The sequence below is a fragment of the Pleurodeles waltl genome, chromosome 5, assembly GCF_031143425.1.
Source record: "Pleurodeles waltl isolate 20211129_DDA chromosome 5, aPleWal1.hap1.20221129, whole genome shotgun sequence".
Classification (NCBI taxonomy): domain Eukaryota; kingdom Metazoa; phylum Chordata; class Amphibia; order Caudata; family Salamandridae; genus Pleurodeles; species Pleurodeles waltl.
Window position 1 is genome coordinate 1168272975 of NC_090444.1, and position 17355 is coordinate 1168290329.

A 17355-nucleotide genomic window follows, 5' to 3' on the forward strand; every position below is an offset into this window, starting at 1 on the left:
TTGCCAGCATCCAAAGAGCAGACAATGTCTGGGAAATTGTGTCACTTTAATAGGCTCTAATGTCCGGGCAGGGTAGGCTTGGGATAAAAGGTGACCAAGCTTCCACAAAGACTCATTAACATCACACCAGGTAGTTAATCTTAGTGGAATTTGCCAAATTAGAATAAAAAAAACAATCTTGAAAGGCAATACTGGAGCTCCGTGCACCAGGCTTGTCAAATGGTTAGGTAGTAGCTAACTGTTTTTTAAACTGAGTTGCGAGTTAACAGGCAGTAGTATCCTAGTAAGTGGACATATTGGTAGGCTGCACCGCTGTGTCATAAATTATATATATATTTTCTTGTAGTAGAATGTGCATTCCTATATGTTTTGAGTCTGGATACCTGTGGTGCTGTTGTTTTACTTGTTTACCGAATATCCCTTAACCAATATGTTTAAAATAATTCTATCTTTTGCAAGCAAATATATTTTTGTCCGAATCCGGGTGATAGTAGTATTCACTGCAGATGGACATTAAACATCAAGTAGGAAAACATAAATATTCAGAAAGAAATGTAACGGTATTCACTCAAACCGCTTTAATGCAGCATTATAAGATTATTAGTAGAATTGATGGTAAACAAATAAAAAGGCAAATCGATATGTCTACTTATTAAGTACTGAAGCAAGGCGTTACTAGAATCAGTTGCATAATTAGACTATCCATGCAAAATCTGAAATTATGTCATTCCAATCTTGTTAAGATTTTTATTGTCGCATAAATAAAAGGTCAGACCTCCCTCTCCTGCCGCAGATACGAATCAAAATGCTCACAGTCTTGCCTTATAAGCAGATTCCACTTGGATTTATTTGCCATACTACGACAGTAAAGTGGATATATACTGAAACCTTCAACAGGAACAATTAACATCAGTAGACAAGCAAACAATACTAACAGAATGTTCGCAAGTAACCCGCTTGAAAGCAAGGCGATAAAACACAATTTGTTTCCTCTAGCATCAGATGCAGACAACTCAATTTGTCACTTACACTCCGGTTATTAACTTCACAAATCTTTAATTATGAATTTTACAATATTTACACTTGTACAAATAGAACTTTTTTTGCAGTCACGAAAAGAAACCAATTTCCATTTTGGAGTATGAAAAAAGTATCTTGGCCCCACCAACCCACCCTGAAAACTTCATAAGAAAGGTGGAATGTGTGCCCGTCACATAGATCAGCTCTTCGGTCGAATATTACTCATGTCCTTCAGCAGCATGGGGCGGTGAGCGCGCTCTAGACTTTCCATGTATTCCAAGTAATCACTCACTCGAAACCCAGAAAAGGCTTCCTCCTGTGAAAACAGAAGAAACCATTACTAAGTTATGGCACTGTCTTCAAACCTCTAGGATGCATTCACTTCCAGCCTGTTGTAGACACCGAATTTCACTCTGGTCCGTAGACCACATGGTGATAAAAACATTAGGTGAATATATTTACTTGGAATTCACAGGCCAATACAATCAGATCATCTGGGAGTTAAATGCAATCGTGTGTATTGATCCAGCTGCTGGCGTTAATTGTCAGAAAAAAACCTGAAGGTGGTTTGGAAGACGCGATTCATTTCCCTGCTTCGTGTGCCATGCTTTGTTATTGAAGTAATACGTCATTGCGGAACTCCCGCTGAAACGTTCAGTTTCAGCGCCAAAACCTCAATGCGAGTTGACACTACCTCTAATTAGGAAAGGAGGGTAGCAAAGAACCCCTCAGCCACGAAGTTTAAAAAACACCTGCACAACAAAGCTTTTCCAGCTCTTCCTATTTGTAGATTTATTCAAATAACAGTATAGTTACAGAAAGGAAATGTTAATCAAGGGAACTAGTATAAAAGCAACATCGATATAAATACAAAATGCCATGTGCCTTTAAGAAATTAAACAAGAATTGAACATCTGGCAATCCATCAAATAATAGTAAATTCAGAAAGAACCATCAGCATCTAGCCCCTCTCCAAGGAGCAAGCAGAGAATAATGAAATCTGGCTCTTCCCCCAAAACACATCTTTTATAATGTTCTTCACAAAGGAAACACACAAATGTATAGCATTATTTTACATAAGGGAGCAGCAGCACTAGAAATGTTTCATGCACTTCAAATTACACATACTTGTACATTATTTTAATTTGCTGTTAAATACATCATTTGTTGCACAAAATAAATCGTAAGTTTTATTAACTTAAAAACACAAGAGAGCAAAAGAGCTGCTTGTGCACATTCATACCAGCCAAGGTTAGATCATAATCTCGCAGTGTTGGAATGCGGTAAATCCCTGCCTGAGGAAGCCAAAGATAAATTAGAGTTGCACACAAGGATTGACACCATGGTTTGTAGCTGAATTGTGATGATTTTCTTAAACAAAATACATGAATGAGTGTACCTCCTGCACAATAACATGCACTTTTCTGAAATGTGACAAGCACACTTGTTAATGTAACCTAATTACGTTAAGTAAACCGAATTCTAAACTAAACCATGATGTTCTAATAAAATATTTAACTCCCACAGCCCAATAAAGCTAGATTTCACAGCTGTAGAGATTGCTTCAGTGTCTGAATGGATATTTCACTCCCAAGCTGTACTTCTGGACTTAGTCACATTTTTGGTTCTCTGCTTCCCTCAGCAGGGCATGGTGGGAAGTTGCAACCAACATTGACTCCATGGGCTCAGATTTACTTCTGGGTGATACCACTGTAGCCCTGAACAAAGGGAAAATATGGAATTTCCACAGGAGGACTTTAATGCCTTTTACCAAACCCCAAGAATCAGGTTGAGGAACATGATTAAAATCCAAATACTTATTGATTCTTAAAGTTACTTCTGGTCTCTCCTACAGGGGTCAGGTAAGGTTTTATGCACCAGGTCTTCCTAATGCAAACATGCAATGCAAGGATTCCCTGGAGGTACGCTACAGGCAACTCATAACTTGCTAACTGGATATTCTTCAGAGGATGGATCCCTTCTGCCTTTCGTATCCTTCAATAGGTGACAAATACGTTACTTACCTTCTGTAATAATATGGCTTTTGGACACATTCTTCGTGCAGATTTTCCACTTTAAGACCTGTCATGCAAGGCTGCAGACTCATCAGCAAAACCTCCTCAAATAATATCTCTCTAGTGCTGCCAGGTGGTGCCATGTCCTTCAGCTGCAACTTTGCTTCCAGACTTGACAACACCAAAGTAGATTAAGTGCCAAATGGCACATTGGCATCGGTTCCTGAAACTTTTTTGTTGGCCAAGCAAGGCATGAGGAGAGGAAACAAGAGGGCATCAAGGAGAAAGAGAAACAGCACATAATGAACAAGTTACTTACCTTTGTTTTGCATTATCTGGTAGAGACAGGATCTAGCCGCAGATTCCTTACTTTAGAATATTCCTCAGGCACAAGCTTGGCTCCCGAAACATTTTCCATAGTACGTCTGTACATCGGTAGAGGGCGTTGTGTGGCTCCGTATCAACGTCGTCCACCAGATGTGACGTCAGCAGAGTCCATATAACTCCCTCCCTGTTGCCCTGACGTCAGTTTCTTCTGTGACTATTTTCCACACTCAATATGTGGAGCCACACATAGAAACCGCCTATGGAAACAATGAGCTTTGAACAAAAGACACTCTTGGGTCAAATAATCACCAAATTCTTAATTCTAGGTGTTGATTCCCATAATGAAATCTTCTGAGACAAAAGAGGAACTCAGTTTGTAGGGCAGGGAGGATCATTAAGGAACCTGCAGCTAGATCCTGTATCTACCAGATAACGCGTTACCGAAGGTAAGTAACTTGTTTATCTGATAGAGACATCCAGCTGCAGATTTCTTACTTTAGAATCAGATACCAAAGCACAATAACCAGGTGGAGGGACTGCAAACTGAGACCTTTGAAAAAGTCTCCAAGTATTACAAAACCAGTCTAGAACAAGAGAAAAAAGACCGGACAACCATAATAAGTAAGGAGAGTAATAATGAACAAGTTACTTACCTTCTGTAACGCATTATCTGGTAGAGACTCTAAATAGCTGCAGATTCTTTACCTTTGAATTCCCTGTCATCCGCTTCGAATCCGGAATCTTTTTGCTGAGCAATACCCTGCCCGTGCTGTCAGGTGGCGTCATTCGGATCCGTGTGCGTCGTTCGGCTCTGTGTGGGGTCATCAGCATCACTGGAGCCGTCTGTGACGTCACAGTCGCTTATTAAGGCACCACCCCAGTGTGCGTACATCAGTTCTTTTCCCCAAAAACGTCCATGCCAGAAGCGCAGTCATGGATAGAACCAACAGTTTATCTGTGCAAAACTAGCGCCCTGAAAGGGATAAACCCTAACCCTACTAGACATATCTACAGAGCGGGGAGGCATAGGTGGATGTAAGGATTCTGCAGCTAGATAGAGTCTCTACGAGATAATGCGTTACCGAAGGTAAGTAACTTGTTCATCTGATCAAGACTTCTAGCTGCAGATTCCTTACCTTTGAATAGATACTCAAGCCATAACCTCCTGGCGGTGGGCTGTGGATAAATCTCCTTTACACTAAAAAGTCCTATAGGACTGAACGGGCAAAGTGTCCGTCTCTCCGTACCAGATTGTCCAGGCAGTAATGCTTTGCAAACATGTGCAAAGATGCCCACGTTGCCGCCTGACAAATATCCAGGACTGGAATGCCCCAAGCTAGTGCAGTGGTAGCAGCTTTGCCCCTGGTAGAATGAGCACTAAAGCCCTCAGGAGGCTGCTTCCTGGCCAATAAGTAGCAGATCTTGATGCATAGAACGACCTAGCCCATAGAGGTTCTCTTCTGCACTGCCCGACCCTTCTTTGCTCCCATGTACCCCACAAAGAGTTGATCATCCACCCCGAACTCTTTTGTGCGGTCACCATGACAACGGTCTTTTTGGGTCCAGCCGGTGGAGTCTCTCCTCTTCTTTAGATGGATGCGGTGGAGCAAAGAAGGTGGGCAGGGTGATATTCTCACCCAGATGAAATGGTGTCACCATCGTGGGGAGGAAGGAGGCACACGTTCGGAGAACCACCTTGTCTGGATAGATAGTGAGATCCAGTGGGTAGGAAGCTGGCTCTGCATATAATATATCAAAATGAGATATAGTGTGCCCAGAGTCCAGGGGTTCCCCAGAGGCCTAACAGAGGCTAAAGTAGAAAATACTATGCTCTCTTTTGTGGTCGTATGGTCAAGCAGTTAGGCTTATCAGAGGGTAGTGCAAAGCATTTGTTGTACACACACAGACAATAGAAGAAGCACACACTCAATGATTAACTCCAGATCAATGGTTTTCGTATAGCAAAAATAACTTTTCCTAATTTATTTTTAGAGCCACAAGATTCAAGCTGCAGTTAAGTACTTCAATAGATTCATATTTCACACATGTATCACCAGTACTTTGTTTGAAGTCAATAAGTTACACAGTTTTAGAATTATTGGCAATAATCTGTTTTAAAAATGGACACTGCAATTTTCAGAAACAGTTCTTGGGGGGAAGAAATGTTAGTTCAATTTGCAATTAAGTACAACACTTACAGTTTCAGTCTCCAGGTTGTAGGAAGTCCACTCGTTGGGTTCAAGTTAACCCCAAACACCCACTACCAGCAATACGGGGCCGGCAGGGTGCAGAGGTCAAAGATGAATTTTAACGTGGGCTCCTATGGAGACAGAGGATACTCATAATCAGGCCTGCCTGCAGGTAAGTACCTGTGACTCGGAGGGCAGACCAGGGGGGGAGGGGTTAGAGGAGCACTGGAGGAGCCACAAGTAGGCACCAAACAAACACCCTCAGCGGCACAGGGGTGACTGGGAGCATGGTGCAAACAGGATGTCGGGCTTCGAATGCTGATTGATGAGGGGCCCCTAGGGGTCACTCAGAGGCTGCAGGCGACGTCCGGGGGGGAGTGGGGGCAAGGCGTCTCACGCACACCACCGGTTGAACAGGGAGGAGGGTTGCCTGCTGAACGTGGCTGCATCAGGTGTTGGTTTCTACAAGGCCTTGGGGCTGCGGGTGCAGTGGGTCCTTTGGAGTCGGATATCTTCGACCAGAGCTTTTGCGGTCAGGGGGTCCTCCGGATTACCTCTGCAGGCGTTGTCGTGGAGGTGTGGAGAGGTCAACCATGGTGGGCGCTTGCTCAGAATCGCCTGGGGATCCTCTCTAGCTGGTTGGACCACCTGGACACGGGCCATGGGTGTTGGGAGCAGACTGGTTAGGACTCACGCATTCGGAGTGAGGTGGGAGTCTTTGGTTGTTGGTTTCTTCTTGGACAGCGCAGCTGTCAGTTCTTGGTCCTTTTGAGTGCAGGGCAGTCCTCTGGAGCTTGGCAGAGGTCGCTGGTCCTGCTGGATGCATCACTGTTCTTTTGCATGCTGTTTGAAGCAGGAGACATGCAGGTAGGGCTGGGACAAATCGGTTGTCGTCTTCCTTCTTCTCTGCTGGGGGTTTCAGCTTAGCAGTCCTTCTTCTTCTTTTTAGGTTGCCAGGAATCTGGAGAGCTGGGTTCAGGGAGGCCCTTAAATCCTAGATTTAGGGATGTTTTAGGGGTCAGAGGGCAGTGGTCATTGGCTCTTCTTGCCCACTCCCTTTGGGGAGGGGGGCACAAACCTAATTCTATTGGTCACTGTCCTCCAAATCAAGATGGAAGATTCCACAGGGAGGGGGGTCACCTCTGCTCTGGACACCTTAGGAGTGGTCCTGGCTGGGGTGGTCACTCCTCCCTGTTTTCCCTAATTTTCCCGCCGGACTTGCCGCCAAAAGTGGGAATTTGTCCGGAGGGGGGGGGGGGGGGGGGGGCGGGCAGCTCCACTAGCTAGAGTGCCCTGGGGCACTGTAAAAAGAGACTTGAGCCTTTGAGGCTCACCGCCAGATGTTATAGTTCCTGTAGGGAAGAAGATGTGAAACACCTCCACCCATGACAAGCTTTGTTTCTGACCACAGAGTGCACCCATGTGGTCAGAAACTTGTCTGAAAGTGGCAGTCTGGCACAGGTCAGGCAGTCCTACACTAGCATTTTGGCTAACATACAGGGGGCATCTCTAAGATGCCCTCTGTGCATATTTCAATAAATCCCACACTGGAATCAGTGTGCATTTATTGTGCTGAGAAGTTTGATACCAAACTTCCCAGTATTCAGTGAAGCCATTATGGAGCTGTGGAGTTCATAATGACAATCTCCCAGACCATATATTCAATATGGCTACACTGCACTTACAATGTCTAAGAATGAACTTCAACACTGTAAGGGCATATTGCTCATGCAGCTATGCCCTCACCTGTGGTATAGTGCACCCTGCCTTAGGGCTGTAAGGCCTGCTAGAGGGGTGACTTTCCTATGCCATATGCAGTGGTGTGTGGGCATGGCACCCTGTGAGGGGTGCCATGTCGACTTTGGCTTTTTCTCCCCATCAGCACACACAAGCTGCAAGGCAGGGTACATGTGCTTGATGAGGTGTCCCCAGGGCGGCATCATACATACTGCAGCCCTTGGGGACCTTCCCTGGTCACAGGGCCCTTATACACAGGACTTAACTGTGTGCCAGGGGTGTGCCAATTGTGAAAACAAAGGCACCGTTTTTGGGGAAGAACACTGGTGCTGGGGCCTGGTTATCAGGATCTCAGCACACTTTCAGTCAAAGTTGACATCAACACTAGGGAAAAAGTGTGGGGTGGTAACCATGACAGCAGTAGCACGTTCCTACAGGTGGCTTTGATGACAGAGTTTGAATCTCACTCACCCTCCTGGCAGATGTTATTGCCACTAAGAAGGCGGTGTTGATGGTGAGCAGCCGGAGGGAAGAGTTGTGCAAGGGCTTGAAGGGAGCACACATAAGAAATGTGAAGACCAGATTCAAGTCCCATTGGGGCATAACAAAGGGTGTAGGGGAAACATATGTACAAGCCCTTTGAAGAATCTCTGTACAATGGGAGATTTGAAAAGTGAAGGCTGATCAGGCAGCCGAAGGAATGCCGATAAGGCAGAAAGATAGCCCTTGAGAGTACCCAAGGCAGAACCCTGCTGGGCAAGAGATCGGATAAAGCGAAGGATATCAGAAAGAGGGTTAATAGACCTTTCTGTACAATAATATACAAAGCGTTTCCAACGGCAGGCATATAGGGGGTCATTCTGACCCTGGCGGTAAAAGGCTCTTACCGCCGGTCAGAAGTCCGCCATTCTACCGCCGCGGCCGCGGTAAACCGCCAAGGTCATTCTGATCCACAACTGCCAAGCCGCCAAAAACCCGACATCCACGGAAGGCCGCCTCATCAGCGGGCAGCGATAAACTGGAGATGACCAAACCTCCACCGCCACGCCAACACAAACACGCCCATGCCATTACGACCCACGAATCCACGCGGCGGTCATTCAACCGCGGTATTCCATTGGCGGTACACACCGCCGCGGTCAAAATACACACCCAGCTCCAAAACACAGCCACATTGGACAATTTGAAATACACACACCTGATACACATACAAACACCACCCCCACACATCCAAGCAACTATAAAACACACACCCACATCACCCACAAACCCCCACTAGTTGGAAATCGGAGAGAAGGCGATAGAGAGAGAGAGAGCGAGCACAGCAATCGAAAACCCCAACACACACAGGAACCCAACATCATCAGCCACACCACATCTACGCACACATCACCACACACCACCACTCACATCACCACAAACACCACCCCACACCTCATCCACACCACCCCATGGCACCCCAAAAACACCCCAGGTTTTCCGACCAAGAACTCAGGGTCATGGTGGAGGAAATTATAAGGGTAGAGCCCCAGCTCTTCGGCACACAGGTGCAACACACCACAATAGCCAGGAAGGCGGAGCTATGGCAGAGGATCGTCGACAGGGTCAACGCTGTGGGACAGCATCCCAGAAACCGGGAAGACATCCGAAAGCGCTGGAACGACCTACGGGGGAAGGTACGGTCGATGGTCTCACGACACAACATCGCTGTGCAGAAGACTGGCGGCGGACCACCACCCACTCCTCCCGAATTCACAGCATGGGAGCAAGAGGTCTTGAACATCCTGCATCCTGCGGGCCTCGCTGGAGTAGGCGGAGGAATGGACTCTGGTAAGTCTAGTTTCAACTACTCCCCCCCCAACCACCAGCATGCCAACCCACACCCCCACCCTCACCCCCAACCCCCCAGCACACATCCTCCCTGCCAATGTCTCACCAGCACAACCCACCCAACCCAAAACCAAACCCTGAATGCCAACACAAACCATGGACACCCATCACCTATGCATGACCACTGCACATACCCATCCCCCCCACAAACCACCCTCACAACTCCTGCCACAAGGGAATGCCAGCACTGGGGGACAAGGGCACCCACAAATCGCACGCCATGGAACACACAGAAACAATAACCATACTCTTTCACCCCTGCAGGGCTCGAACGCCAACACACCGGCCAGGAGGGTCCAGATATGTCCACCCCACCCCCAGAACAGGCCCCCAGTGAGGACAGCAGCTCTGTCGACCTAGAACCTGATGACCAGCCCGGACCATCGGGGACCTCTGGACAGTCGGTTCCCCACACACAGACACAGGCCACAGCAGACCTACCCCCCTCTGGGAATATCAGCACAGCTCCCACCCAGCGGGCCCATGCCTCTGTCTCCAGGACAGGTCAATCAGCGGTGTGTCCGCCACTACAGGGCACCCAGGCTGACCCTACACCCCAACAACAACAGGGACCTGGGGGCAGTGGTAGTGGGCACACCGTCCAGGGGACAAAGGCCCGGGGAAACAGGGCAACTGGGAGGGCTGCAGTGCGACAGGGGGGGGAGGACAGGCCCAGGGAACCGACTCTCCAAGAGGCCCTCACCACCATCATGGGAGCATACCACCGCTCCCAGGAGACGATGGCGACGGTACTGGCCAGGTTCCAGGAGATCCAGGCACAGCAGGAGGAAAGGTACATGGGGTACAGAGAGGAGCTCAGGAACATCGTCCTGGCCCTGAACCTAATAGTCATCACATTGCGGGACCCTGTGGCACCCCAAAGGGCCCCTGTCACCAGCCCGGACCAGGAACAGCCTACCACCTCCGCCGGCGCTAGTGGTCAGGAGGCCCCCACACAACGACGGGCCACCAGAACCCCACCTCCTGCTGAAGATCAACCACCCCGCAAGAGGAGCCTGAGATCACAAAGGAAGACAGAGTAGGATGCCAAGACCCCCGCCAGCATAAGATCCCCCCGGATGTCATTCCACTGTCCCACAATGTCACCCTGTCCAACCTTGAACTGCCCCTGCTCCATCCTTCCACAGGCATATGGACAATGCACCTGTGCGACCGAGAACTGGACTCTGCCATGGACATCACTCCACCCCCACCCATCACCGTTTTACTATCATTGACCTATATGTAGCACTTTAAATAAATCACTATTTGCACTTAAAACACTCAGGAGTCTGCTTGTATTCTTAACAAATGTATTACACATAACGGTTCAAAAATGTTCAGTTACATCGTGATGACAACATACCAATGTCAATGTGTTTTACTCCATGGGCGAACAAACCAGAAGTCACGCAGTGGGTCATACAGCTCTGAAAAGGGAAGGGAAAGTCACAATTCAGTTGAAAGGAACTGGGGGGAAACACAGAAAGTAGAGATGCAGGAGGCCAGAGGTAAATGTAAAATGGTGTGGGGGATTCTTACCTGGGTGCTACTGAAAATACTGTTGTTTGACTGTGTCCCTGTTGTCCGTGTCGTCCCCGTCGTCTTCCTCTTCTTCACTCTCCACAGGTTCCACAGCTGCAACAACACCACCATCCGAACCATCCTCCTGCAGAAAAGGCACCTGGCGTCGCAATGCAAGATTGTGAAGCATACAGCAGGCCACGATGATCTGGCACACCTTCTTGGGTGAGTACATTAGGGATCCCCCTGTCATATGCAGGCACCTAAACCTGGCCTTCAGGAGGCCGAAGGTCCTTTCTATGATCCTCCTAGATCGCCCATGGGCCTCATTGTACCGTTCCTCTGCCCTGGTCCGGGGATTCCTCACTGGGGTCAGTAGCCACGGCAGGTTGGGGTAACCAGAGTCACCTATTAGCCACACACGGTGTCTCTGTAGCTGTTCCATCACATAAGGGATGCTGCTATTTCGCATAACATACGCGTCATGCACTGACCCAGGGAACTTGGCATTTACATGGGAGATGTACTGGTCAGCCAAACAGACCACCTGGACATTCATCGAATGGTAACTTTTCCTGTTTCTGTACACCTGCTCATCGTCTTTTGGGGGTACTAAGGCCACATGGGTCCCATCAATGGCACCAATGATGTTGGGGATATGTCCAAGGGCATAGAAGTCACCCTTCACAGTGGCCAAATCACCCTCCTCAGGGAAAATAATGTAGCTCCGCATGTATTTCGTCAGGGCAGGCAACACTCTGGACAAAATCTTGGAAAACATAGGCTGAGACATCCCTGATGACATGGCCACTGTTGTCTGAAAAGACCCACTTGCCAAAAAATGGAGGACTGACAGAACCTGCACCAGAGGGGGAATTCCTGTGGGTTGGCGGATGGGGGACATCAGTGCTGGCTCCAGCTGGGCACACAGTTCATGTATAGTGGCTCGGTCAAGTCGGTATCGAAGTATTATATGACGTTCCTCCATTGTCGACAGGTCCACCAGCGGTCGGTACACAGGAGGATTCATCCTTCTCCTCGCAAGTCCCAGCGGACGGTGCCTAGGAAGGACAACATGGAGTACAGAGTCAAGCAACCCACAGGTACGTAACTACAGCTTGCACAGTACACGATTCTCAATGCATTGAATGGCTTGTATGAGTGGGAATGCAAGGCCTAGGCCTGTGTGAGGCAGTAGAAATAAGCCATGTGGGCCCTTGAAATGGCGGATGCCTGACCTGAGAAGTGTGACAGTGGGATGTGAGGTCAATGCGCTGGCGTGACACACCGTGGCGGTAGGCGGTCGAAGACCGCGGCGCCAAGCCGCATTGGTTAACATCGAACCCTATGGGTTTCACGAGCCAATGACTAGGTGCGCCAGCGGTCGCGGAACGCACCGCGGCGGTACGCACCGCCGCGGACGTGACCGCCATTTTCTATCTGGTTAATCACTCGAGACCTGATCATCCACAGGAGAGGACCTATACTGCAAGTGCTGCTGTGACCTCGGTCTGGGAGATACAATGGCTGCTGCGACTGGGGAAACGGCCCCTGCCTTCACTACAGAAGAGTTGGAGAAACTTGTCGATGGGGTCCTGCCCCAGTATGCGCTACTCTACGGTCCTCCAGACCAACAGGTAAGTACACTGGGTGCACGTTGAATGGGCAATGCCTGGGTTGTGTATGTTGAATGTAAGATGGTGGGGTGGGGAGACAATGACGAGTGCAAGGCACGACAGATGAGAGCATGCGCCACATGGCAAGGTTGGGGAGGGGGGGCCAATTGCATCTATCATGCGGAAAATTGATGATATTTCAATTTCCACCCTGTACATGTCAAATAGGTCAGCGCCCATCAGAAAGTCAACATTTGGCGTGCCATCGCCAAGGAAGTCCGGAACCTGGGGGTCCACAACAGACGGGGCACCCACTGCCGCAAGAGGTGGGAGGACATCCGCCGCGGGACCAGGAAGACCGCCGAGTCACTGCTGGGGATGGCCTCCCAACCTAGGAGGGGTGCCAGTCGTACCCTGACCCCCCTGATGTCCCGGATCCTGGCGGTGGCCTACCCCGATTTGGATGGGCGCGTGAGGACATCACAGCAGACACAAGGGGGTGAGTAGCAGCACATTCAGCTATCATTACGCGCAGTGGAGGTGCCTGGGTGGGGGAAGAGGGCTGTGGGTGACATTAGGCCAGGGCGCTTTCCGTAGTGTAGTCCTCTCCTTTAGGCATGTCCCTGTGCCCCCGCCCCCCACCTCTGTAGGGTGACAAGCACAGCTATCTATGGTCCTGCATCACCCATGTGCGCGTTTGTTGTCCCTAGACCTGTTGGCCTAGTAACAAGTACTGAGTAGTGTACCCCGATTGCGCGGCTTAGTGCATGAGGCTCCTGTGTCTGTCCTCTCCGCCAACGGTGTTGACAATGCATGCACTCAACCTGTTTTTATGTCTCCCCCCACCCTTTTTCTTTATCTTCTTGTGCATCTGTGCATTAGCATCATCAGGTGGAGGAGAATTGGCACCGGAGCACGAGGGAGCTGCTAATCACAAGGCCCCGGTGGGCCATGGCACAGACACCGAGGCCACCAGTGATACAGAGGGCGAGGGGAGCTTCACAACGGGGAGCCGTGGTGACACCTGCGATACCGACACGTCCTCGGATGGGAGCTCCCTAGCGGTGGCGGCAACATCCGTGCCCCCCGCCTCTACAGGTACAGCCGCCACCCAGCGCACCAGCTGCGACCTCCCAGCAGCCCTTCCGCCTTCGCTCCATGCCCGCTCGCCCAAGAAGGCGGGCGTCTCCTTCGCCCCAGGCACCTCAGGCCCTGCCCCGGTTACCCCTGCTGCCCTCAGTGAGGAGGTCATTGACCTCCTACAGACCATCATTGTTGGGCAGTCTACCCTTTTGAATGCCATCCAGGGGGTAGAGAGGGAGGTGCATCGTAGCAATGCATCCCTGGAGGGCATTAATTCGGGTCAGGCTGCCCATCAACGATCGTTCAATGCTCTGGCCTCAGCACTGACGGCAGCCATTGTCCCTGTTTCCAGCCTCCGTCTTCTAACTGCCTCCAGCCTGTCTCTGTCTCCTGTTCCTCTGCCTATCCCACCCACACCATCAGACCAGCCTGCACACACCTCAACACCCAAGGGCAGCTCATCCAGACATAAGCACCACAGATCACACAAACATTCACCCAAGCAACACCCAGATGCAGACATGCCAACAGTCACTACCACCTCTGTGTCCCCCACCTCCTCGTCTCCCTCCTCCCTCTCTGTGATGTCTCTACTCACACCTGCATGCACACCACCAACAGCCAGTACTTCCATCACCAGCACACCCTCCAGTCCAGTCCGCACACGTGCAGTCACCACCCTCACTGCCATTTACACGTCCCCTGTGTCCTCTCCCACTGTGTCTGTCACCCCCTCTTCCAAGACACACAAACGCAGGCAGCCACGCACCCAACAGCCAACCACCTCACAACAGCCTCCAGCCCATGCACCTTCACCCAAGGACAGCACACCTGACTCTCCTACAACCACCTCCTCTTCCTCCACTCCCATAACCACTACACCTACCCTTTACCCTGGTCCTAAAAAACTTTACCTCTCCAATCTTGACCTCTTTCCCTCACCTGACCCCCCCCTCCATCTGCTGAGAGTCCCAAGAGCGCCTCAGCCACCACCAGCCCGGCTTCAAGGGTCACCGTAGTGCATGGATTTTGGAGTCCCCCCTTTGCCAGCAGTGATACATCGGTCAGCAGCAAGGGGACAGCCAGCCCCCCCCCCCCTGGAAAGAGGACCCGTAAAGTAAGGGGCCGCCGCGGGACGACTGACACGGCTGCCCCCAAGGACCAAAGTTCTGCCACTTCACCTGCCACAACATCCAGGGGAGGCAAGGCCCAGAGAGCCACATCGAAGGGGGGCAAGGGCAGCAGGGCGGAGAAGTCAGCCAGCAGGAGCGCGGACCAGGAGGGCCCCACAAGCCCCATCCCGGGTGTGAGGGAGGACACCCAAGGGCCCAGGACACCGTCACCGAAGGGTCCAGCAACTGCAGGGTCGGAGCGCGACTGAGCAGGGAGTCGTGGCCAGGTCTGACTCCCTTGACTTACAGAACAAGCACCGCTGAACAGGGCCCCGCCGTCCAGAAAGGCACCGCTGAACAGGGCCCCGCCGTGCAGAAAGGCACCGCTGGGCCCCGCAGTCTCAAGCACCGCTCCGCTGGGCCCTTCCTGTCAAGCACCGCTCCGCTGGGCCCCGCCGTCTCTGCACCGCTCCGCTGGGCCCTTCCTGTCAAGCACCGCTCCGCTGGGCCCCGTCGTCTCAAGCACCGCTCCGCTGGGCCCTTCCTGTCAAGCACCGCTCCGCTGGGCCCCGCCGTCTCAAGCACCGCTCCGCTGGGCCCCGCCGTCTCAAGCACTGCTCCGCTGGGCCCCGCCGTTTCAAGCACCGCTCCGCTGGGCCCTTCCTGTCAAGCACCGCTCCGCTGGGCACTTCATCTCAAGCACCGCTCCGCTGGGCCCTTCATCTCAAGCACCGCTCCGCTGGGCCCTTCATCTCAAGCACCCCTCCGCTGGGCCCTTCATCTCAAGCACCGCTCCGCTGGGCCCTTCATCTCAAGCACCGCTCCGCTGGGCCCTTCATCTCAAGCACGGCTCCGCTGGGCCCCGCCGTCTCAAGCACCGCTCCGCTGGGCCCTTCCTGTCAAGCACCGCTCCGCTGGGCCCCGCCGTTTCAAGCACCGCTCCGCTGGGCCCCGCCGTTTCAAGCACCGCTCCGCTGGGCCCTTCATCTCAAGCACCGCTCCGCTGGGCCCTTCATCTCAAGCACCGCTCCGCTGGGCCCTTCATCTCAAGCACCGCTCCGCTGGGCCCTTCCTGTCAAGCACCGCTCCGCTGGGCCCTTCATCTCAAACACCGCTCCGCTGGGCCCTTCATCTCAAGCACCGCTCCGCTGGGCCCTTCATCTCAAGCACCGCTCCGCTGGGCCCTTCATCTCAAGCACCGCTCTGCTGGGCCCTTCCTGTAAAGCACCGCTCCGCTGGGCCCCGCCGTCTCAAGCACCGCTCCGCTGGGCCCCGCCGTCTCAAGCACCGCTCCGCTGGGCCCTTCCTGTCAAGCACCGCTCCGCTGGGCCCTTCCTGTCAAGCACCGCTCTGCTGGGCCCCGCCGTCTCAAGCACCGCTCCGCTGGGCCCCGCCGTCTCAAGCACCGTTCCGCTGGGCCCTTCCTGTCAAGCACCGCTCCGCTGGGCCCCGCCGTTTCAAGCACCGCTCCGCTGGGCCCTTCCTGTCAAGCACCGCTCCGCTGGGCCCATCATCTCAAGCACCGCTCCGCTGGGCCCTTCATCTCAAGCACCGCTCTGCTGGGCCCATCATCTCAAGCACCGCTCCGCTGGGCCCTTCATCTCAAGCACCGCTCCGCTGGGCCCTTCCTGTCAAGCACCGCTCCGCTGGGCCCCGCCGTTTCAAGCACCGCTCCGCTGGGCCCTTCCTGTCAAGCACCGCTCCGCTGGGCCCATCATCTCAAGCACCGCTCCGCTGGGCCCTTCATCTCAAGCACCGCTCCGCTGGGCCCTTCATCTCAAGCACCGCTCCGCTGGACCCTTCCTGTCAAGCACCGCTCCGCTGGGCCCCGCCGTCTCAAGCACCGCTCCGCTGGGCCCTTCCTGTCAAGCACCGCTCCGCTGGGCCCTTCATCTCAAGCACCGCTCCGCTGGGCCCTTCATCTCAAGCACCGCTCCGCTGGGCCCTTCATCTCAAGCACCGCTCCGCTGGGCCCTTCCTGTCAAGCACCGCCCCGTGGGCCCTTCATCTCAAACACCGCTCCGCTGGGCCCTTCATCTCAAGCACCGCTCCGCTGGGCCCTTCATCTCAAGCACCGCTCCGCTGGGCCCTTCATCTCAAGCACCGCTCTGCTGGGCCCTTCCTGTCAAGCACCGCTCCGCTGGGCCCTTCCTGTCAAGCACCGCTCCGCTGGGCCCCGCCGTCTCAAGCACCGCTCCGCTGGGCCCCGCCGTCTCAAGCACCGCTCCGCTGGGCCCTTCCTGTCAAGCACCGCTCCGCTGGGCCCTTCCTGTCAAGCACCGCTCCGCTGGGCCCTTCCTGTCAAGCACCGCTCCGCTGGGCCCCGCCGTCTCAAGCACCGCTCCGCTGGGCCCCGCCGTCTCAAGCACCGCTCCGCTGGGCCCTTCCTGTCAAGCACCGCTCCGCTGGGCCCCGCCGTTTCAAGCACCGCTCCGCTGGGCCCTTCCTGTCAAGCACCGCTCCGCTGGGCCCTTCATCTCAAGCACCGCTCCGCTGGGCCCTTCATCTCAAGCACCGCTCCGCTGGGCCCTTCATCTCAAGCACCGCTCCGCTGGGCCCTTCATCTCAAGCACCGCTCCGCTGGGCCCTTCCTGTCAAGCACCGCTCCGCTGGGCCCTTCATCTCAAGCACCGCTCCGCTGGGCCCTTCCTGTCAAGCACCGCTCTGCTGGGCCCATCATCTCAAGCACCGCTCCGCTGGGCCCTTCCTGTCAAGCACCGCTCCGCTGGGCCCTTCCTGTCAAGCACCGCTCCGCTGGGCCCCGCCGTCTCAAGCACCGCTCCGCTGGGCCCTTCCTGTCAAGCACCGCTCCGCTGGGCCCTTCCTGTCAAGCACCGCTCCG

At 52.9% G+C, this 17355-nt stretch overlaps 1 protein-coding gene across 3 annotated transcripts in view; it reads right to left on the bottom strand.

Moving 5' to 3' along the window:
• Positions 1-733: 733 nt before the first annotated feature.
• TBC1D32 (TBC1 domain family member 32) overlaps positions 734-17355 on the bottom strand; it is an 804546-nt gene continuing 787924 nt past the window's right edge. For all 3 annotated transcript variants that reach the window (XM_069235394.1, XM_069235395.1, XM_069235396.1), the window contains one exon: positions 734-1336. In XM_069235394.1, coding sequence (XP_069091495.1) covers positions 1220-1336 — 117 coding nt within the window. In that variant the 3' untranslated portion in view covers positions 734-1219. The remainder of the gene's footprint in view (positions 1337-17355) is intronic.